We start from the raw sequence: 18,858 nt of genomic DNA, 5'->3' as shown, positions 1-18,858 counted from the left end.
TCTTCGTTTTTAACCTGTTTCTGTATGATGTGACTGAAATTTCCACAGTATGGGCTTTGTCATTGATTGGTTTTTAGCATTACTAGTACTGGATTTTCTGCCACATCTAAGTTATACTTACTGAACTTTGAATCCTTGTGTAGTCAAGACACTTTTCTATTCCTAATTCCTGGAATTTTTTGATAATTTTGCATATTTCATTGATTTTTTTTTCACTAATTGCTTTTTAAAGAAAATGAGAAAAAATTGAAAAAACTGGCCATCACTCCAGATCATGAAAATGAAAAACTGACCAAATTACGAAACACCATAATGGAAGAGTTTACTAAAACTGATGGATCTGTAGCCCGTGGAATAATCTTCACCAAGACTCGGCAAAGTGCATTTGCTCTTACTCAGTGGATTAACGACATTGAAAAATTTGCAGAAGTAGGAGTAAAAGCTCATCATCTGATTGGGGCTGGACATAGCAGTGAATTTAAACCCATGACACAGGTATCCTATTCAGTTTATTAACTAAATGGAAACTCTGTTATAATTTAATTTGTATGTGAATTATTTATACTTTTTTTAAAATTTTGTTCTTGAAATCTGGTGCATAGTGGTGACTACGTATAATCTCTACTCCTCTAGAGACAGAGGCTAGATTTCTTGAGCCACTGGGCTGCTGAATAAAGGATGAACTGGCCCAAGTCAGAAACTAAAAGTGACTGCTGTATTTCCAACCTAGACAAGACAAGGAGACTGAGAAAGAAAGAGGGGAAAAAAGGGAAAGAAATAAAGATAGAGTTTGGATTGTAATAGAAATCTATGTTTTATTATGCAGTGGCTCTAGTATCCATTCCAATGATCCAAATCCTTCAATTCTGGTCTCAGATCTGGTGCAGAATCAAAAGTAGCAGTAAATCATTCTTTGAAACACTTCCAGAAACCACATTACTAGATTGACTTTTTACCTTGGAAGAATTAGTATCATTACTTAAATAGTTCAGATGCCTCACTGCTATAACATGACCTTGAATGATATTCAGTTATAAACATATTATCCTCAGGTGAGTTAGCTCAGCCACTTGTCCGCTATGTTATCAGAATTTCTGCCAGTGTTCCAGTGGCCTATGGTTCTAGGATGCTCAATAGTGATTCACCCAGTGTCAAAATCTAGAGCAGAAGAGTCCCAGCAGGCCTGCAGAACCCTTGAATGTGGCCCAAACTAGTTTAAAATGTAATTGAGAAATGTTTAACAAAATAAAGAAAAATATAAAACATAGATAATTTTAATTTGTGGTTTTCTAGTCCTTATGTGGTCTGCAGGCAACCATATGTATATCTATATATTTGAGTTTGACACTACTGATTTAGAGAAAGGGCCCCAGTTGATTTAGAATAGTTCTTCTTAACGTTGTGGTCGTGACCCCATATAGGGTTGCAAAAAATTTGGCAACAATGAAAGGTTTCTGGACACCCAACGACCAAAAATTAATTCAGAAACAAAAGTGTAATGAACCTAAGGTGTTTTGGACAGTGCTTGCCTACTTGTCCTTGTTGCATCATGCAACTTCACTGCAGCCTTGGTTCTAAACACAAAGCATGTGCACTTTGTACTGCAACCCCAAGAGAGCTGCCAGAACTGGAAAAGGTTAGCCAGTGGAAAACGTTTAAGGAGCCTTGGTTTAGAAGACCACCTGTGGAAGACTTATGGAAAGGAATGAACAAGTCACCAAAAAGATTCTGTGAATAGGTCACAACTTGTATCATTACATAGAGTACCCATATATACCCACAGATCACAGATCCATTGAAGTATCAAAATAGAAGTTACATTAGGGTACTCCAATATTATTTGTTTCTGTTTTTAGCCTATTTATCCTTTAGTCTCTTGAGTAGGCTTGAGGCATGGACAAGTGTTTACTATTATAACTCTGTCCAATAAAGTCTGCCCCTTTCAATTAATTCTGCACCTACACTTGTCCAAATGATGAACTTTTTGAATATCGTAGTGGTAAAAGTCATTAACCTCAGAAATGGGACCTGGGACTTGGCTAAAAGTAGATGTAACTCTCTGGCTTACATCTTGATAGAAGCTAATAACAAAGGTCACATAAGGCTTAAAGAGTAGACTCTCTTGAAAATCCTACATGTACATTTTCCTACTACAAACCAATCAATCACTCAATTAACAAGGACTTATTAAGTGCTCCTGTGTGCCAGACACTGCACACTGGAGACACAAGGACAAAAGTGAAATACGCCCTTGCCCTCTGGGAGCTAAAGTAGAACATCTGTGTTTAGCAAAAGAACACAAGCAGCCAGTTGCACATAGATTTTTCTGCTTCTAGAAAAGTGTCAAGGCACAGAGCCTTTCATCTGAAATAAAAGGACCTGTGTTGGAATGCCAGCGTTGCCATTTACTTTAGGCATGTTCTTGGGTAAGTCATGAGACCCTCTCAGACTTCAGTTTCCTCATCTGTAAAATAGGATAATAATTTATGTTGAAAGATTTTTAGGTTGAAAACATACCATAAACTGAAAAGCGCAATATAAACATGAGCTATTCTTGTTATCCGTTTCCTTTGGAAGTATAAGGAATTCAATATTCGCCCCCAGATAAAACCAGGAGAATATCTTTTTCTGATATTTATCCTTAAGTATTTTATTAAATTGGGTGCTACCTAAAAGAGAGCATTTCCTTAGGGAATACTTAAAAGGGAAAGTTTTGGTACATGGGAGTGATGACATGAAGTGGGTGATAATGCTGCAAGTGCCCTATCTTGGAATTTGAATGGTGTTAGCGTATGAGGCACTAGGGGCCTGTAGAGGTGATGGAAAGGAAACTATAAGAAAGGATGAGAGCTCCAAAATGTCAGTATCATTTTGATACTGAAAGAAAACTTAACTTGCACCAGTATTTTGCCTTGAATATGAAGGTTTACTGATTCTACCACTATAAATTAATGCTAGTTCACTTCATCATTTAAGAGATCAAGTTTACATAATATATTTTGGTTTTTTAAAAAATTCATACATAGCACCCATATTTCTAATTGTTTTAAATTTATTTGAAAAAAATCATAAAAATAGTTTTATGTAAAATAGTCTATTTTATGATTTAATCACTTTCAAAACTTGCGTGGCTTTGATTTTTTATGTTATATGATTATTTTATTCAAAAGGTTCAGGTGCTGTATACTTTAGTAGTCAAAATCATCTTTTTAACTTACAATAGATCACAGATACACAATTGAGCCTCTATATTCTGGACTTTTGAAAGTCTATGATTCTAAAGTTAATGCAGCATAAATATTCTTTACAATGTTTTAGTGACGATCTAATATTCCCTTTCAAAGATACTTCCTTTCCACCCCTGGTGTACCCACCATTTCATCTCCATAGCTTAAATTACAGTGTTCTGATATCCAGACTAAAAAATGAAAATGTTTTTTTAATGTGTCATATAATCAAAATGAAAATCAGATGTTAATTTGCTCAAAGCCCAAAACTAGTGACACCATTTGATTTATACCAAGCTTCAATTTATAATAATTCCTCCAATGGGGAAAATATTTAATGTGTTCAACAACATAAAATTAACTTTTTGAACTCTTTCTGCAGAATGAACAAAAGGAAGTAATTAATAATTTTCGTACTGGAAAAATAAACCTACTTATTGCTACCACAGTAGCTGAAGAAGGCCTGGATATAAAAGAATGTAATATTGTTATCCGTTATGGTCTTGTCACCAATGAAATAGCCATGTTACAGGTATATTAAGTCAACCTTAATTTCTTTCGTACTCTTCGTTTTTATCTTTTTGTCTGTTTTACTTCAAACAGTTCAACATCCTTATAGAAGAATAGAATTTTAGAGCTGAAAATGACTTTAGGATTCGTAGACATCCTCATTTTACTAACAAAAAACCCAAAGTCTAGACCCTTTAGTCCATTTCTTAAGGTGCATGATACTTGAATCTTTTTTTCCTCTGTTTACTGAGACTTTAAATAATATAGTAGTGTTCTTTTGCAAAGGTGAAAATATGCCATTTCATTCTTAGAATCTTTATTCTTGGCCATTGACTCAGCATGCAGGATTTTCTAGAACACTAAAATATTTCTAAATTAAAACATAACTTAGACTGGATTTCTGTATAATCATGACAGAATCCTCTACTTTTATGATCACTTCACTTTAGAAATTTAAAAAAAAAAAGTCATCAGTTTGAATTACCAATTTTTATCCAGTTTTCTCTCCTCTTTATTTTTCTCTTACATTACAAGAAGACCAATTATGTTGGGCAAAAAATAGAATTTTATCTGAGTGTATATTAAATTTTACCTTTTATGGAAGAACCTATGGGGATAATGTGGCTATGTATGCTATTGCTGCTAAGCTGTTCCTTTTGTTGGTACTCATAAATCTCCAAATATTTTTGGAACTCAGAATATACCCTCTATATCCTCTTCTTCCTTTTTAAAAATTCAGTTTCACATAAATAAAAATGTTTGATACCAGCATTTCCAAGAAGCCAAGACTTGACAAGAAGAGTATGTTCCAATCTACAAATAAAGTGAATTATAACAAGCACAGTTTAGAATATAAACATACAAAGTACCAAAAAAGTATAAAAATAAAGTCTAGAAAAAAGCAAAAGTATAAAATCATTGCTAAGAAATAAAAGTGAATTTGAAGAGGCAAATAATAGGATGTATGGAGACTTCATGGCAAGTATTTTATATTCTAGTTGTTTGAATATGTGTCATACCTCCATACTAGAAAGTAAGCTACCTCAAAGCAATCACCATCTTACTTAATTTTTTGGCCTCCCCTCGCCCAGTGCTCTACACACAGGCACCTAATACTGTATCAGATAGTTGTCAAATACAGGCAGTAGCCTGCTTGACTTCTGTTGTTTTTATTGCAGCATTTCACTTCCAGCATAGGGATCATGGGGCAAAGAGTACTGCCATCCCATATGTTGTTTTAAAGGGAGGTGGGTAGAGCCAGGATTTTTCATAAATAATTATTTTGTTTGATGTTTTTATAGGCCCGAGGTCGAGCTCGAGCTGATGAAAGCACTTATGTATTGGTGGCAAGTGGTGGCTCAGGAGTGGTTGAACGTGAAAGTGTTAATTTGTATCGTGAGAAGATGATGCATAAAGCTATTGACCGGGTTCAAAATATGAAGCCAGAAGAGTATAATCATAAGGTATTGCTTTTACTTGACAGTTAGTTTTCATAGAGCATCACGGAATCTCAGTTGGTAGAGACCTCTACTGTCATGTGTACCTACATGGAATCTTTCTCTCTACAATATCCTTTTCCTTTTAAAAGAACTCTGACTAGGCAGGGTAGTCTGTACCTGTAATCCCTGATACTGGGGAGGCTGAGGCTGGTGGATCACCTGAGCTCCACAGTTCTAAACTGCAGTAGGCTAAGCCAATTGGATGTCTATGCAAAGTGTTGCACCAACATGATGAGTGCCAGGGATTTGGGGGCCACTAAGCTACCTAGGAATTATCAAAACCAGCCTAGGTTGAAAACAGAACAGGTCAAAAGTTGTGTGCCAATCAGTTATGAGTAGAATTGAGCCCATTAGTGACCTGAGTGAGTTAAGGAGACCTGGTCACAAACAAGAAAACAAAAAGGAAAAAAATGTCCATATGTGGTTATGATGCCTATCTCTGTGGCTAGAAGAGGAAAGATATACTTCCGTTGGAAATAGTGAGTAATGCCAGGCTTCCCAAATTCACACAGAAATATACTTTCAAATTCTGTAGGATGCAAGAAATCTCAAATGAGTCATATAGACTAGATTGTGCCCATGAAAGGCTTCAGCAGCATCAGCTAATGCTAACCCCAACCCAGCGAGACTAGTGTAGCTCACCAGTTCAGCAAATGTTTGTAGTACTAGTGAACCAGCCCATATGTGCAGTGACAGGATCTCCACATTCCATCTACTATAGTTTAAGGTATAGGTGGTGATAAAATGAAGGATTTGTGTACTGTTGCAGAAGAATTTAAGAAAATCCATTACCTCAAAGGATCTGAAGCTATGTGTGCATAGTAGCAAATCAGTGTTTTGGGAAGAAATTAAGCAGAGTGTATAGATGTGGGTGTTATTTTATCTAAATATGAAATTTTAAGTTGGTTCATATTGCCTTATGGAGAAGACTTTTTTTTTTTTGTCCAAACCCACTTAGTCAGACTTCTGTCCCATCTAAGTATCAATATGTAGGGTCATAGGAATAGATCTAGGACCTGGATCTATGTCCACTGATACTGGGAATTCCCTGATGCAGAAACTCCCTTTTGCAATGAAGATCAGCACCTTTGCAACTTGAGTCTTAGATAGTTGCTTAGAGCACTGAGAGTTTAAGGCACTTACCCAGGGTCACACAGAGTTAGAGTTTAAAGATATTTTATTCCAACCCCCTTATTTTATAGTTTGGTGAAACTGAAACTCAAAGGCATTAAGTGATTTATCAGAGGGTGCATCCCATATGTAGCTAAATTAGGATCTGAACCCAGGTTCCAATGCCAAACCCAAAGGTATCCTACAACATGCTATCTCATCTTTAAAACTTTCAATGTCCCACAGTCAGATCAGAGGACAAACTAAATATTTGTGGACTGATCGTTGTTGTTCATTTGTTTCAGTAGTGTCCAACTCTCCTTGATCCCATTTTGGGATTTTCTTGGCAAAGACAGTGAAGTGCTTTTGCATTTCCTTCTCCAGCTCATTTTACAGATGAGGAACTGAGGCCAACAGAAGTAAGTGACTTGATCAGGGTCACACAGCTAGTAAGTGTCTGAGGCCAGATTTGAAAACAGGAAGATGAATCTTCCTGATTGCAAGCCTAGTGCTCTAGCCACTGAACCACTTACTTGCCTCCTAGGACTTCTAATACCATTGGGAGATTATTATTATAAAAAATTATTTCAGTCAATATGTTCTGACATTTAACAAATATTTATTTATTTGCTGCATGCAGGATGCTGTGATGGATGTTAGAAGAGAGAAAAATTTGGATAAGAGACACCTCCTGCCTTTAGGGACCTTATAACTTAGTCACTGGGACAATTAAGAAACTGGGTTTTTAATTAAAAATGAAAAGTCATACCTAAACATTTGAGTTATTCATGTTAATTCCAGGGTAGCAACTTCTAGATCAAACCCAGACTTTTCAGGCTTTGCCTAGACCAAGTCTCAATCCATACAGTTGACACAGAATTGATTCAGCATCTTTCTATTTTCTCTGAAGTACTCAGTCTACTCTGTTCCTGAACTCAAACTTCCTAAATCAGACCAAATTTCTAGGCACAAGAGATGCTTTTCTACTCCTTCTCCCTGGAATTTGCCCAGCACCTTCCACTTTATTTTTACAATTTCTCTATGCTTAATCTGATTGAAACAGTGCCAACCACTACCCCCACCATCATCATCATCACAAAGTTTATTGCCCTTGTGATATTTCTGGACTGTTCTTTCAGCTTCTTACATAAATCTTACATAGTCTTAGTGTATTCCTAAAAAGTTTCTTCTGCCTACTGTGTGTGATTCATCACATAGTATTTCGTGAGCACCCACATGAACATGGTGCTATGCTAGAATGCCTCCTCTCTTCAGTTCATTGAACTGTAAATGTCTTGATATTCACTTCTAGCATGACCAGTCCAGCTAACATCTTAGTGAACATAATACTTCAGTTCCTCATGTTATTTTAACTTATGTATAAAAATTATTTATACTTGATTAAGTCCGTGTCATATAGCCCTGTGATGTGCACAGGACCCTGCTTTGGAGTTTGCTTTTTCTTTTGGTCCTTTGCACTCATCTGAAATTTAACTTAGTCATCCATTGCCTCCAGGCATAACATAGTTATCAGATATGCAAGGTAGCCTATAACCTTCTTTTAGTCCTCAGGTATGCAGAAAATAATGCTTAAAGCTTTGGTGGATAGATAGCAATATTCCATAAGCAACAGTCAACAGAATCTGGTGTGACAGAAAGGAGGGACTTACACAACAATTTGATTAAAAAACTTTCATTTGAAAGATAAGGTTTGTTCATTAGAATATGCCTCTAAACTCCTAGAGAATGGTGATTGTTCATTACCTTTATTATTTATTTTGTTTTGTAATATTGTTTTGTATTTGCATTGTATTTTGTAATATTGTTTATTACCCAGAGCTTAGCACAGTGACTGGAATATAATAGATTCTTAATAAATGTTTGTTGATTGGTAATAGAGTCCAGGATTCATATGTCCCATAGTTGATACAATTGTGTGTTGTCAATGCTCAGAGTTCCTCTTTAATTCAGTTCAGTTTAATAAATATATAAATATCATATGTGTGTGCATACATATGTATGTATACACATATATATATACACACATACACATATACACACACACACACACACACACTTACATATGGCACTGAGCCAATATAATGAAGAATGAAACATGATTAATGACTTCAAAGAACTTAGAGTCTAACAGAAGGGTATAAAACATACATTCAACTCAGTGCTTTATAATATGGAGAATAAATGTACATTAAAGAGGTGCAAAGTACATTGAGTATTCAGAGACAAGTGAGACCATTCCTAGGTAGACTCCCACAAAGAAGTGACATTTGCCATAAAAACAGATGTCCATTGAAATGAAAAAAAGGTCATAAATAATATTTCCAGCATGGTCAACTCTCAATTCTATGGTCACCATAGGAACTTTGGTACATCTACACTAAACTAGAAATAATCCAAAAGCAAATACACAGTTTTAACAACACATTATAAAACCCCTGCCATCTGTGAATTCAGTTTTATGTAGAATCATGTGCTTTCATACAGTTAGGGAGGCAAAGGTAGACCAAACTACCTAGGGCAGAACACACCAGGCGGAGGCACAGTGAGGGTTTTTTTAAAAAATATTCATAAGTCAGTGTTAGAAAATTGAAATTCCCATGGCCAATTAATTTCTTGCCAGTTCAATTCAGCAAACATTTATTAAGTGCCTACTGTATTCCAGGCACTGGTGCTCTGTATACAAAGACAAAAAAAACTCACTAGTCTCTACCCTCAAGCTTACGTTCTCCTGGCAAGATCCAACATGTGTACAGACAAATATGAAATGTACACACAGTGATGCAAGTAATTTAAAGAGAACAAGAGGTCTAACAATTAACCAAGATGAACTATTCTCCTTGTTCCACTGTGTCCCTTCTGTCTCTCCTGGGATATTTCCCTATTCATCGTTCCTCCCTCTCTCTTATCTTCAGTCTCTTGTTATCTGTTGGATCCTTCCTACAAATATGCTCAGGCCTCCTTCCATCCTTAAAAAAAAAATCATTTGACCATGTCATTTTCCTAAGTCATATCTTAAATCTCTCCTCCTTTTTCATTGGTGAATTTCTAGATCTAGAAAAGTTTAGAAAGAATGTTGATATATTCCCTTGAAGACATGTTGATTTTGAGATGTTAACAATGCATCCAGTAGAGTTTATCGTCATTCTCCACAGACCTCCAAATTTCCCTGTTTTGGTTGAGGGCACCATTGCTCACCTAAGTTGATCATTTCTGACTCTTCCCACTCTCTCATATGATTTGAGTGAATCAGTTGCCAAATCCTGCTGAGTCTGCCTCAACATCTCTTAGCCTCATCTTACCTCTAATCAAACGACTGCCGCTTCCAATCTTGACTCCCTCACATCATTGCCAAAATTACCTTTGTAGGGCACAACTCTGACCATCTTGCTTCCCTGATCAAAAGCCTTCATTCACAGACTACTGCCTCTGAAGTAGGATAAAAACTTCAGTTTGGGGCTTTCAAGACTCTTCACAATCTGAATGTCACCTACTTTTTTAGTAGGTTTTGCATTAGTCCCTTTCACACTCTTTGTCCCAAACAAACTGGACAATTTGATGGCTGTTCTGCAAACTCAACCATCCATCTTTTTCTTCTCTGCATTTCTATTAGTTATCCCCTATGCCAGTCTTCCAGAGTCCTTATCTTGCTTCAAGATTCAACTCAGTTATTAAATCTGCAGTGAAGCTTTCCATTAGCCTCCTGGTTAATGTCCCTCCTCAAATTATCACATAATTACTTAATTTGTATACTGCTGCATTTCCCCAGTAAGCCCTTCCAGGGTAGGATCTGTTTTGTTTTTGTTTCTTTAGTGCCTTGTACATAGTAGAAGCAATGTTTATGAACTGAATTGAATCATTTTATGAAAAATCTTCCCTTGCTACATTGAACTGAAAGCTCAGAGTCTTCACTGGACAAGAGAACATAGGTAGAAAGCTTCAAATTGAGGATTCCATTGGGTAGACTATGACTTGATGTTGCAGTTTCATGTTGTGTTGTGGTGGCACCATCTCAAAATAATTCAGTACAGGTGTTTGTTTATTAAGGAGGGCTAGGTTCCAAGAGGAATCAGCAACTTATTAAGACAACACAGGCAAATTTATAGTGTAATGATACTAATTGCACAACAGAAGTTATGAATATTAAGAAGGCAGGAGGGGGTTGTTAAAGAATTAGGTAATGGGGAAGGGTCCTTTCTATGGTTCAGTGGTAAAATATCCTTGTCATGCTGCATTCTGATTGACTAGTTATTGTGGTCCTGTCTGGTCCAGAGGGAGAGTATGGTATTGTGGTACTATCTTGGGCTAAATGGATGATGTGATGGTGGTTGAGTATGAAGACACACCTGTTCAAATAATGTGAATTGAATTTTGGGGCAGTGGCTGTATTGAGTCTGGGGACCTGAGGTATGGTTAAAATGAGATTGTGTAGTTAAATCAGGGCATAACTGTTGTTCAGTGAGGCCCATGAGGAAGTTAGAATATTGGGGCTGGGAGCAGCTTTATTAGGATTCTGTGAACTTGTTTTTACAAATATATTTTGATAACTATATTTAATATTATTTATTTCCTTTGTAATATCATGTATTTTATTTTATGCATTTTAAAACATTTGAAACTATTGTTATGTATCCTTATTCTTGGCTCCTTGGGCTTTCCCACACTGCTAAAGGAGTACGTAACACAAGAAAACATTCAGAACCCCTGTCCTGGAAGATTCACCTTTGTGAGAAATGATTATTGGTAACCAGAATCTAGGGGAGATTCAGAGGCTCTCCTTCTTGTAAATTCCTCATTTTGAGAGTTCAGTTTTTCTACAGGACTTTATTGATAAAGAGATTGCATTAGCTCTCCTAGATCTTGTTCAAGGCCCCACCCTGAGGGAAGCTTTTGTGTTCTGCTCTTTGAATTCTTTGAATTGATAGCCTAAAGCTATGGGTGGCCTGGTCATAGAGATACTTAGCCCACACCCAGTCACATTAACCAGTTAGATTTGATTGCTGTTTGATGGACTACCTACCGTTTTAAAAGGCACAGAAACTATGAGTGGGTCCGTGATTGGCTTTCGGGTAAGAGAGGGCCAAATGACCATCCTTTTATTAATAACCTACTGACCTTATTAAAAGAATGATTAAATTACCCAGAAACTATGTCTCTCAAATCTTTCTAAGTGTCACACTTTGTTATGATTTCTTTGAGCTAACATTAAGATTGGTTTTCATTGACAGAGAGAAATACTCCCTGTAGCATGAGACAAGGAAAAACCAGTGTAGAATTAAAAATTTTGATGACTAGCCCTTAAAAATAGATAATGAACCAGTATATTAATTCTCCTAGAATATTATGGTGAGATAGGACTTGAGAGGTCATTGTGATCTACTCCATTTCACAGGTGAGGAAACAAAGGCCTAGAAAGTTTCAGAAACTTGCCTAAATTTTTACCTTTATTAAGTAGTGTATCTATTATACCTGAGACTAGAACTGGGATCTGTCTCCCAAGCATGAATATACTCTTTCCTCACTTTTGACTCAGAATCTTCCACCATTCAGCTCAAACTAAATTTCCTACATGCAGCCTTTCCTGACCCCCACATCTGCTAGAGCCCTCCCTCAAATTACTTGTTATTTTCTGTGTGTGTGTGTGTGTGCATGTGTGTGTGCGTGTGCGTGCGTGTGCGTGTGTGTGTGCGTGTGTGTGTGTGTGTGTAGTTTCTCCTAAACAGAACCCTGGTACCTGTCACATAGTAGTTCCTTAGAAAATGCATGCTCATTGACTTCGTGACTCCTAGTCCTGTCATCCTTTCACTATGTCTTAATGCTTAGGCCTGTTGACTAATTACTCTTACTTATTGGCAGGGTATGCTAGAGCCAGCTCCAATCACTTGTGAGAACTGATTGTTAAATTTTTAGTATGAGCATTTACATTTCAGAAATAGGCAGTTGCTACAAATCAGCGCTTGATATATGATATTGTTAAAATGTTAACACCAGGATTAAACTTATAACAGTGTATTCATACATCCCCCCTTGTTAAATATTTACCAACACCCCCTATATTGTTCTATAGAGCCTAGCAGGATTGCAGTAGAAGTTTCAGGGAATGTAGTCAGATTGAGAACTAGAGGCTAATAATACTACTAATAATTATTGGTATTTACACATCACTTTAAGGTTGGCAAAGTGTTTTACATCTGTCATCTCATGTGAGCCTCACTTTCAACAACTTTTAACAGTCATTCATGAAGTACCTGCCCTATGCAGAATGCTATGCTAAGGCACAAGAGCCAAGTGTTTATTTTCTCTAAGTAATATGTTTGCTTATTTTTCAAATTAGCTGACATTCATACAGAACAAAGACAGACATGTCAGTATTTTCAAGTGACCCAAAGGCTAGAGGTTTTAAAATATTCCAGGATCTTAAAAGTCTAACTGTCAGTTCTATTTTGTTGGTGCAGATTTTGGAGTTACAGATGCAAAGTATAATGGAAAAGAAAATGAAAACTAAGAAAAGTCTTGCAAAGCAATTCAAGGACAACCCATCATTAATAACCTTCTTCTGTAAAAACTGTGGTATGCTAGCCTGTTCTGGAGAAAACATCCAAGTGATTGAGAACATGCATCATGTCAACATGACACAGGAATTTAAGTAAGTGTCCCCCCAATTAATATTTGAGGTTTTTCTTAAGGGGTATATTGTAGTTTTAATTGTAGATACGTTTAAAATTCATTCGGCATGTATTGATTACAAGATTTTCTGTTCCCTGCTCTCCCACCTTCCTCAAAGTTCTAAAACAACCTTTTAGAGAATGAGTTGTTCCCAACAAAAAAAAAATACCTTCTCTCCACAAGTGAATGGGTAACTGACAGTGAACTTAGCTGCCAGTCATTACAACAGCACAATGATACTTACCCCCCACACACACCCCAAAAAAAGCCTGGAGTATCATTCTAACTCACCATACCTCCAGGGCAAGGCCACCATGTGGCTTTGAGGCCGCAGGTTCCCCACCCCTGCTTTAGGATATCTCTGCCTATTTTTTCAAGCTGTATTAGAAGTTACATTAGTTACAATCTTAATTTCATGGCGTCATTTGAACAAAGAAATATCCAAAGTGGACATTTTTGGATATCACCCAAGAAGTGATCATCCAGCTTTTAATTTAAATCAAGCTCAGTGTCTTTGAAAACAGCAGGAATGTAGACTACACAAAGGATCTAACATTTGTTATTAAGAATCTAATGAAGATCCCTTGGTGTATGACACAGTGGTGGGTACTATAAATTTATATTAAGTAATATATGTTGTTGCTTCAGACAAATTCATAATCAAATGTAGGAGATTTAAAAAATGAACATAATCTTAGAATTGTGAATTGGATTTTAGAAGGGAAAGGATCCTGGGAATTGATGTGGCGTAGTAGAAAGTCTTGGAATCAGGAAGATTTCTGATGTTTACTTGCTGTGTGAAATAGGGAAAGGCACAATCTTTTAGCTTCAGTTTCCTTGTATGTAAACAAAATTGTTGTGACATGAAATGATATAAAGTACTGTCAGTATCTTTGCCAAGAAAATACCAAATGGAGTCACAAAGTGTCAGACATGATTGAAACAACTGAATAACCAAAGTAATATATAAATGTTACCTATTACCACTATTTTCTAGGTTAACCCATCAGTTTATACAAGAGGAAACTGAAGGCAGAGCAAGTGAAATGACTTGTCCACTGTCCTAAAGCTAATTCAAGGCCAGTGTATGAATATAGACTGCACTTGGGGAAATGAGCATCAAAAATGGTCACAGAAAACTTTCAGGAAATCTGAGCAATGCTTCTAAGATTGGAGGGGTGTCTTTTGGCAGAAGGGAGAAAAACAGCCGTTTGAAGTATTCAGAAGAACTTGAGTAAATGTTGGAAAATAAAGAGGACATGCAGTTGTGTTTCTTGATTGAAGAAGGGTATCTGGGATATTGTGTACAGCCTGATACTAGGTTTGGCAGGGCAAAGCTCTAATACCAATTCAGACTTAGCAAATATGAAAATACTTGATCGATTTCCCTTGTCAAATTTTAGGAAACTTTACATCGTAAGAGAAAATAAAGCATTGCAAAAGAAATTCGCAGACTATCAAACAAATGGTGAGATCATTTGCAGTCAGTGTGGCCAGGTAAGTGTCGTTTTTGTCCTCTCAGCCAACAGTCAGACTTCATGTACCCTGTGTGAGAGACAGCCAAAAGTTAGGTTTCCACAGAAGTTATTAGTTGATGAAGTCATCGAGAATAAGTCAGATAATAAGAAAGCCGTCAGACTGCAGGTGGACTCAGCCAATCAGGAGGCAGACAGTGCCTTCAGAAAGTCACAGAATTTTTATAAGAAGGTCCAGGCCTGAAACTGACCTGAGCCAGTCAGGAAAAATGACCTAGAGTAGCCTAGAGAAAGCTTGTTTTCACTGCACTTGCTTAATGAACCTTATGCGTATAAATAGACACCCGCCCACATAAAATTATCCCTCCATCTTCTGATCATGGGTCCTGTGTTGAAGCATGTTTGGGAGGGGGAACCTCACCAAGGGTGGTTATATAATGGGCATGGGGAGAAGATGGTGACCTAATGGAGAACAGATCAATCTCTCTCCTTGTGGGAGGATCTATCTTGATCTAACAGTATTTAGCTCATCTCACTTTTGTACCCAGTGCTCCCTCCTCCTAAAAAGAGAAGGGGGGGCCCTGCTTTGGCTGAAGTGTTCGATTCCTCTGAGCTGTGCTGCAATAAATTTTCCTTGATATCTTATTAGTATCAGGTGTGTCTCTAACACTATGTATATAATTTATGCCTTTTCTTTTCTTTTCTTTCCAGGCCTGGGGAACTATGATGGTGAACAAAGGTTTAGATTTACCTTGTCTTAAAATAAAAAATTTTGTGGTAGCTTTTAAAAATAATTCCCAAAAGAAACAGTACAAAAAGTGGGTGGAATTGCCTGTGAGATTTCCAAAGCTTGACTACACGGAACATTGTATGTTTAGTGATGAAGATGAAGATTAACATGGACTTGATATTCTCTAAATTCTTTGCACTGTATGTTTTGACGAAGAACACAGAGTCGTATTTTCATAATGGTTGCACAAGAGCACTGAGATGATGAATGAGAACATTTCTTTAAGTAATTTTGAGCTCTTTGAAGATGGATATTCTGTCAGGTTTCATATTATTCATGTTATTAGTGAGCAGATATTAAAAAAACCCACAAAGCCATATTTGATTAATATAGGAGCTAGCATTCTTATAATGTTGAGGAAACTAGAATAGATTTGGTTTGAAACTCACTGCCCTAATATTCTCAGTGAGGGTTATGACAATTGGCAGGAAAATTACCAAAAAAGACAGGAACTTGGAAGGAAAAGAAATGAAGAGACAAGTCCTGGAAAATCAGAACCTAAATAAGTAAGACATTCCTATATATCAGTCATTGACATTATTTATTCCCAACTTTCATTTCCAGATCTCTGCTAATGTATGCAGCAAAGAGATAATGTTTGCCTCTTTTCAGGAGTGGCAGCCTTCTTATGGCCATTCCAGTCTTATATTTCCTGGTTTCCATAAATGATAATGAGAATAAGCAAGCATTGTACATGTGAGTCATTGAACATTCCCCAAGAAAACAGAACAATCCCAATTAAATATATTTTTCTGTGGTACTCCTCCTTTTTCCCCCAAAAAAAGTGAGGACCAGGAACTATAATCAGTTTTTTATCATTGAACTACATCAGCTGACTTACTACAAGAGTATAGCTCTCTCCTGATATATCAGGAAGAGAAATTTTGGCTGCTTATTGAAGATTCTTCTCCTCTGCTTCAGTTTAGAGACATAAATTAAGCTTAATTAATTTATGTTCTTTGGAGTTTTTTTTGGATAATATCTAGATCTGGAGGGATATTGATCAACAAGATTTATCATATGAAATGCAAAAAGGATAAATTAATCCACCACCAACCTCCCCACAAAATCCCCAAAATAAAACCAAAAAATAACCTCCAAAGAACTTCTATAGAGTACGAAGGAAGAATTCTCTTCACGTGGAATCTGGAAACTGTACAAGATTTTGTTTTTGTTTAGTTGTTTCAGTTGTGTACAACTCTTCATGACTCCATTTGGGGTTTTCTTGAGTGGTTTGTTATTTCTTGAATGGTTTATCATTTTCTTCTCCAGCTGAGTTTGCAGATGAGGACCTGAGTCAAAGAGAGTTGAGTGACTTCCCCAGAGTCACATAGCTAGTCAGTGTCTGAAGCCAGATCTGAACTCATGGAAGATGAGTCTTCCTGATTCTCAGCCCAGTGCTATATCCACTGCGCTACCTAGCGTTTTGTTTTATGTGCTTACAGAAATTCTGAGAAGGGATATATTGGCTTCATTAAACTGTCGGAGGGGTCCATGACCCAAAACAGGTCATGAACCACTGCTTTAAAAAAGAAGTTTCTTGAGAGTAGAAATTGTTTAATTGCTTTTGTAGCCATAGAACCTAGCACAGTGCCTGACACTAGGTCTTTAATAAATGCTTGTTGGTTGACTGATAAGTGCTTAATTGGAAGTATGCATGAATGAGCATGTAGGTTGTTTTAATAAATTTTTTTTTATAATGGTACTGTATCACCCCATTGTAAGTCACAGCAAAGAAAATAGTTCATTATTATCTAATAAGGGTGCACGATTTGGGTACATTTTTCTTTTTACATTTTTGATTGGCTACAATTTCACCTTACTACCCATTCTCAATGAACCATATGTAACAGACAGGTACTCATAAATTGTATAAAACACTCTCAGCCCAATGGGTCTTAAAACAGGTATGCTGTTGAGGAAAGAGATCTAAAAGGAAGCATGGTGACAGAATCTTCCAAGGAATCATAATTCTCTGGGTTACTCCAGAGACACTGCGCACTGATATTTGTTTGTAGATCTCTAGCTTCTTTCAAAGCACAATTCACATATCTCTCTTGAATGAGGCCTTTCCTGATTCCCCAAATTATTTGTACTTTATCCTTTTTGAAATTACTTTGTATTTACTTATTTGTATATATGTTATTTCCCCCAGTAGAATGTAAACTCCTCAAATGTAAAGATTGTTGTACTTTTGTCTTATGTAGCAGGTAGTAAATGTTGGTTGAATTAAAATGAATTATTGTTTCTCTTAGTCTAAATGTTAATTTTGTAACACAATGGTAAATTATCATGTGATATTCAGAGTTCAGGTACTGTTTTCAAATTGTTCCTTTACCTAGAAGCTAGATTCCTGCCCAAGAAACTAACAGAATTTAAAAGGAACTACCCCCATTAAAAGAATAAATGAGCTATAGACTAAAATATAGAATTTATGAATTTTTTAAAAAATATGTTAATGTTATTAAATGCTATTAGAATGTGTTGATAATGTTCAACATGATTAGTATTCTTTTAATCCTATATATTTTATATATTTAAAAACATTTTTCTGAGAAAGTGTTCATAGGCTTCCCCAGAAGGAAACTGTGACCCACAAAAGTGTTATTAACTTCTGGATTCAGTCATTACACATTGTGGGGACAGCTAGGTGGTGCAGTGGATAGAGCACCAGTGCAGGAGTCAGGAGGACCTGAGTTCAAATGTCACCTCAGACACTTGACACTCACTAGCTGTGTGTCCTTGGACAAGTCACTTAACCCTTCATCCTGGGTCATCTCCAGTCATCCTGATGAATATCTGGTCACTGGATTCAGATGGCTCTGGAGGAGAAGTGAGGCTGGTGACCTGCACAGCCCTCCCTCACTCAAAACAAAGTCAAGTGCAAGTCATGTTATCATTTCTCTGATGGCATGGTCTTCTTCAGCAATGAAGGACGAACATACTAATTACATATTGTAGCTATTATTCAGACGTTTATCCTAGCACTGGAGGGAGTCCACACTCATTCTTTTGTGATCACAACTAGAAAAATTTCTGTTACCACTTTCATTAATTAATTCTTATTGAGCATCCATAGGAGCTAATTGACCTGTGAGGTTTGAAAATTTTTAATTAGACACATTTCTTGGCTTCCAGTACTTGTAATGACTGTTTTGTTGATCTCCCCAGTAGTAATGAAAAAGCATTGAGCGCCAAAAAGTAGTCATATTAAAGGGTAAAGAATGTCAATATGAGAAAATTTGTTTCTTTAAAGCACAGAATTCATTGTAAACCAAGCCATTCTAGTTCAGGGTTGCATAGCCTCTTATGTGGACTGATGGAATAGCCTCCCAATTGTTTTCCTCCACATTTCCTCTCCAATCTATCCTCCACATGGCTGTCAAAGTGTTTTCCCTAAAGCACAGATCTAAATCTCTAATAAATTTCTATGTTTCTGCTATGTCCAAATGTCATCTTCAGAGAAGATTTTTACTGCTTTTAGGATCAGATATGAACTCATCTTTTTGGGTGTACAAAGCTCTTATACAACATGATGCCAACATACCTTTCCAGCTTTATTT

At 36.6% G+C, this 18,858-nt stretch overlaps 1 protein-coding gene across 1 annotated transcript in view; it reads left to right on the top strand.

Moving 5' to 3' along the window:
* The window catches only part of IFIH1 (interferon induced with helicase C domain 1), a 99,885-nt gene extending 82,341 nt beyond the window's left edge, over nt 1-17,544 (top strand). The window contains exons 11-16 of the mRNA XM_072612160.1: nt 233-495; nt 3,610-3,759; nt 5,039-5,200; nt 12,820-13,010; nt 14,434-14,527; nt 15,217-17,544. Coding sequence (XP_072468261.1) covers nt 233-495; nt 3,610-3,759; nt 5,039-5,200; nt 12,820-13,010; nt 14,434-14,527; nt 15,217-15,402 — 1,046 coding nt within the window. The 3' untranslated portion in view covers nt 15,403-17,544. The remainder of the gene's footprint in view (nt 1-232; nt 496-3,609; nt 3,760-5,038; nt 5,201-12,819; nt 13,011-14,433; nt 14,528-15,216) is intronic.
* Nucleotides 17,545-18,858: the final 1,314 nt, after the last annotated feature.

The sequence above is a fragment of the Notamacropus eugenii genome, chromosome 5, assembly GCF_028372415.1.
Source record: "Notamacropus eugenii isolate mMacEug1 chromosome 5, mMacEug1.pri_v2, whole genome shotgun sequence".
NCBI lineage: Eukaryota > Metazoa > Chordata > Mammalia > Diprotodontia > Macropodidae > Notamacropus > Notamacropus eugenii.
This window is presented reverse-complemented; position numbering and strand designations above follow the sequence as displayed.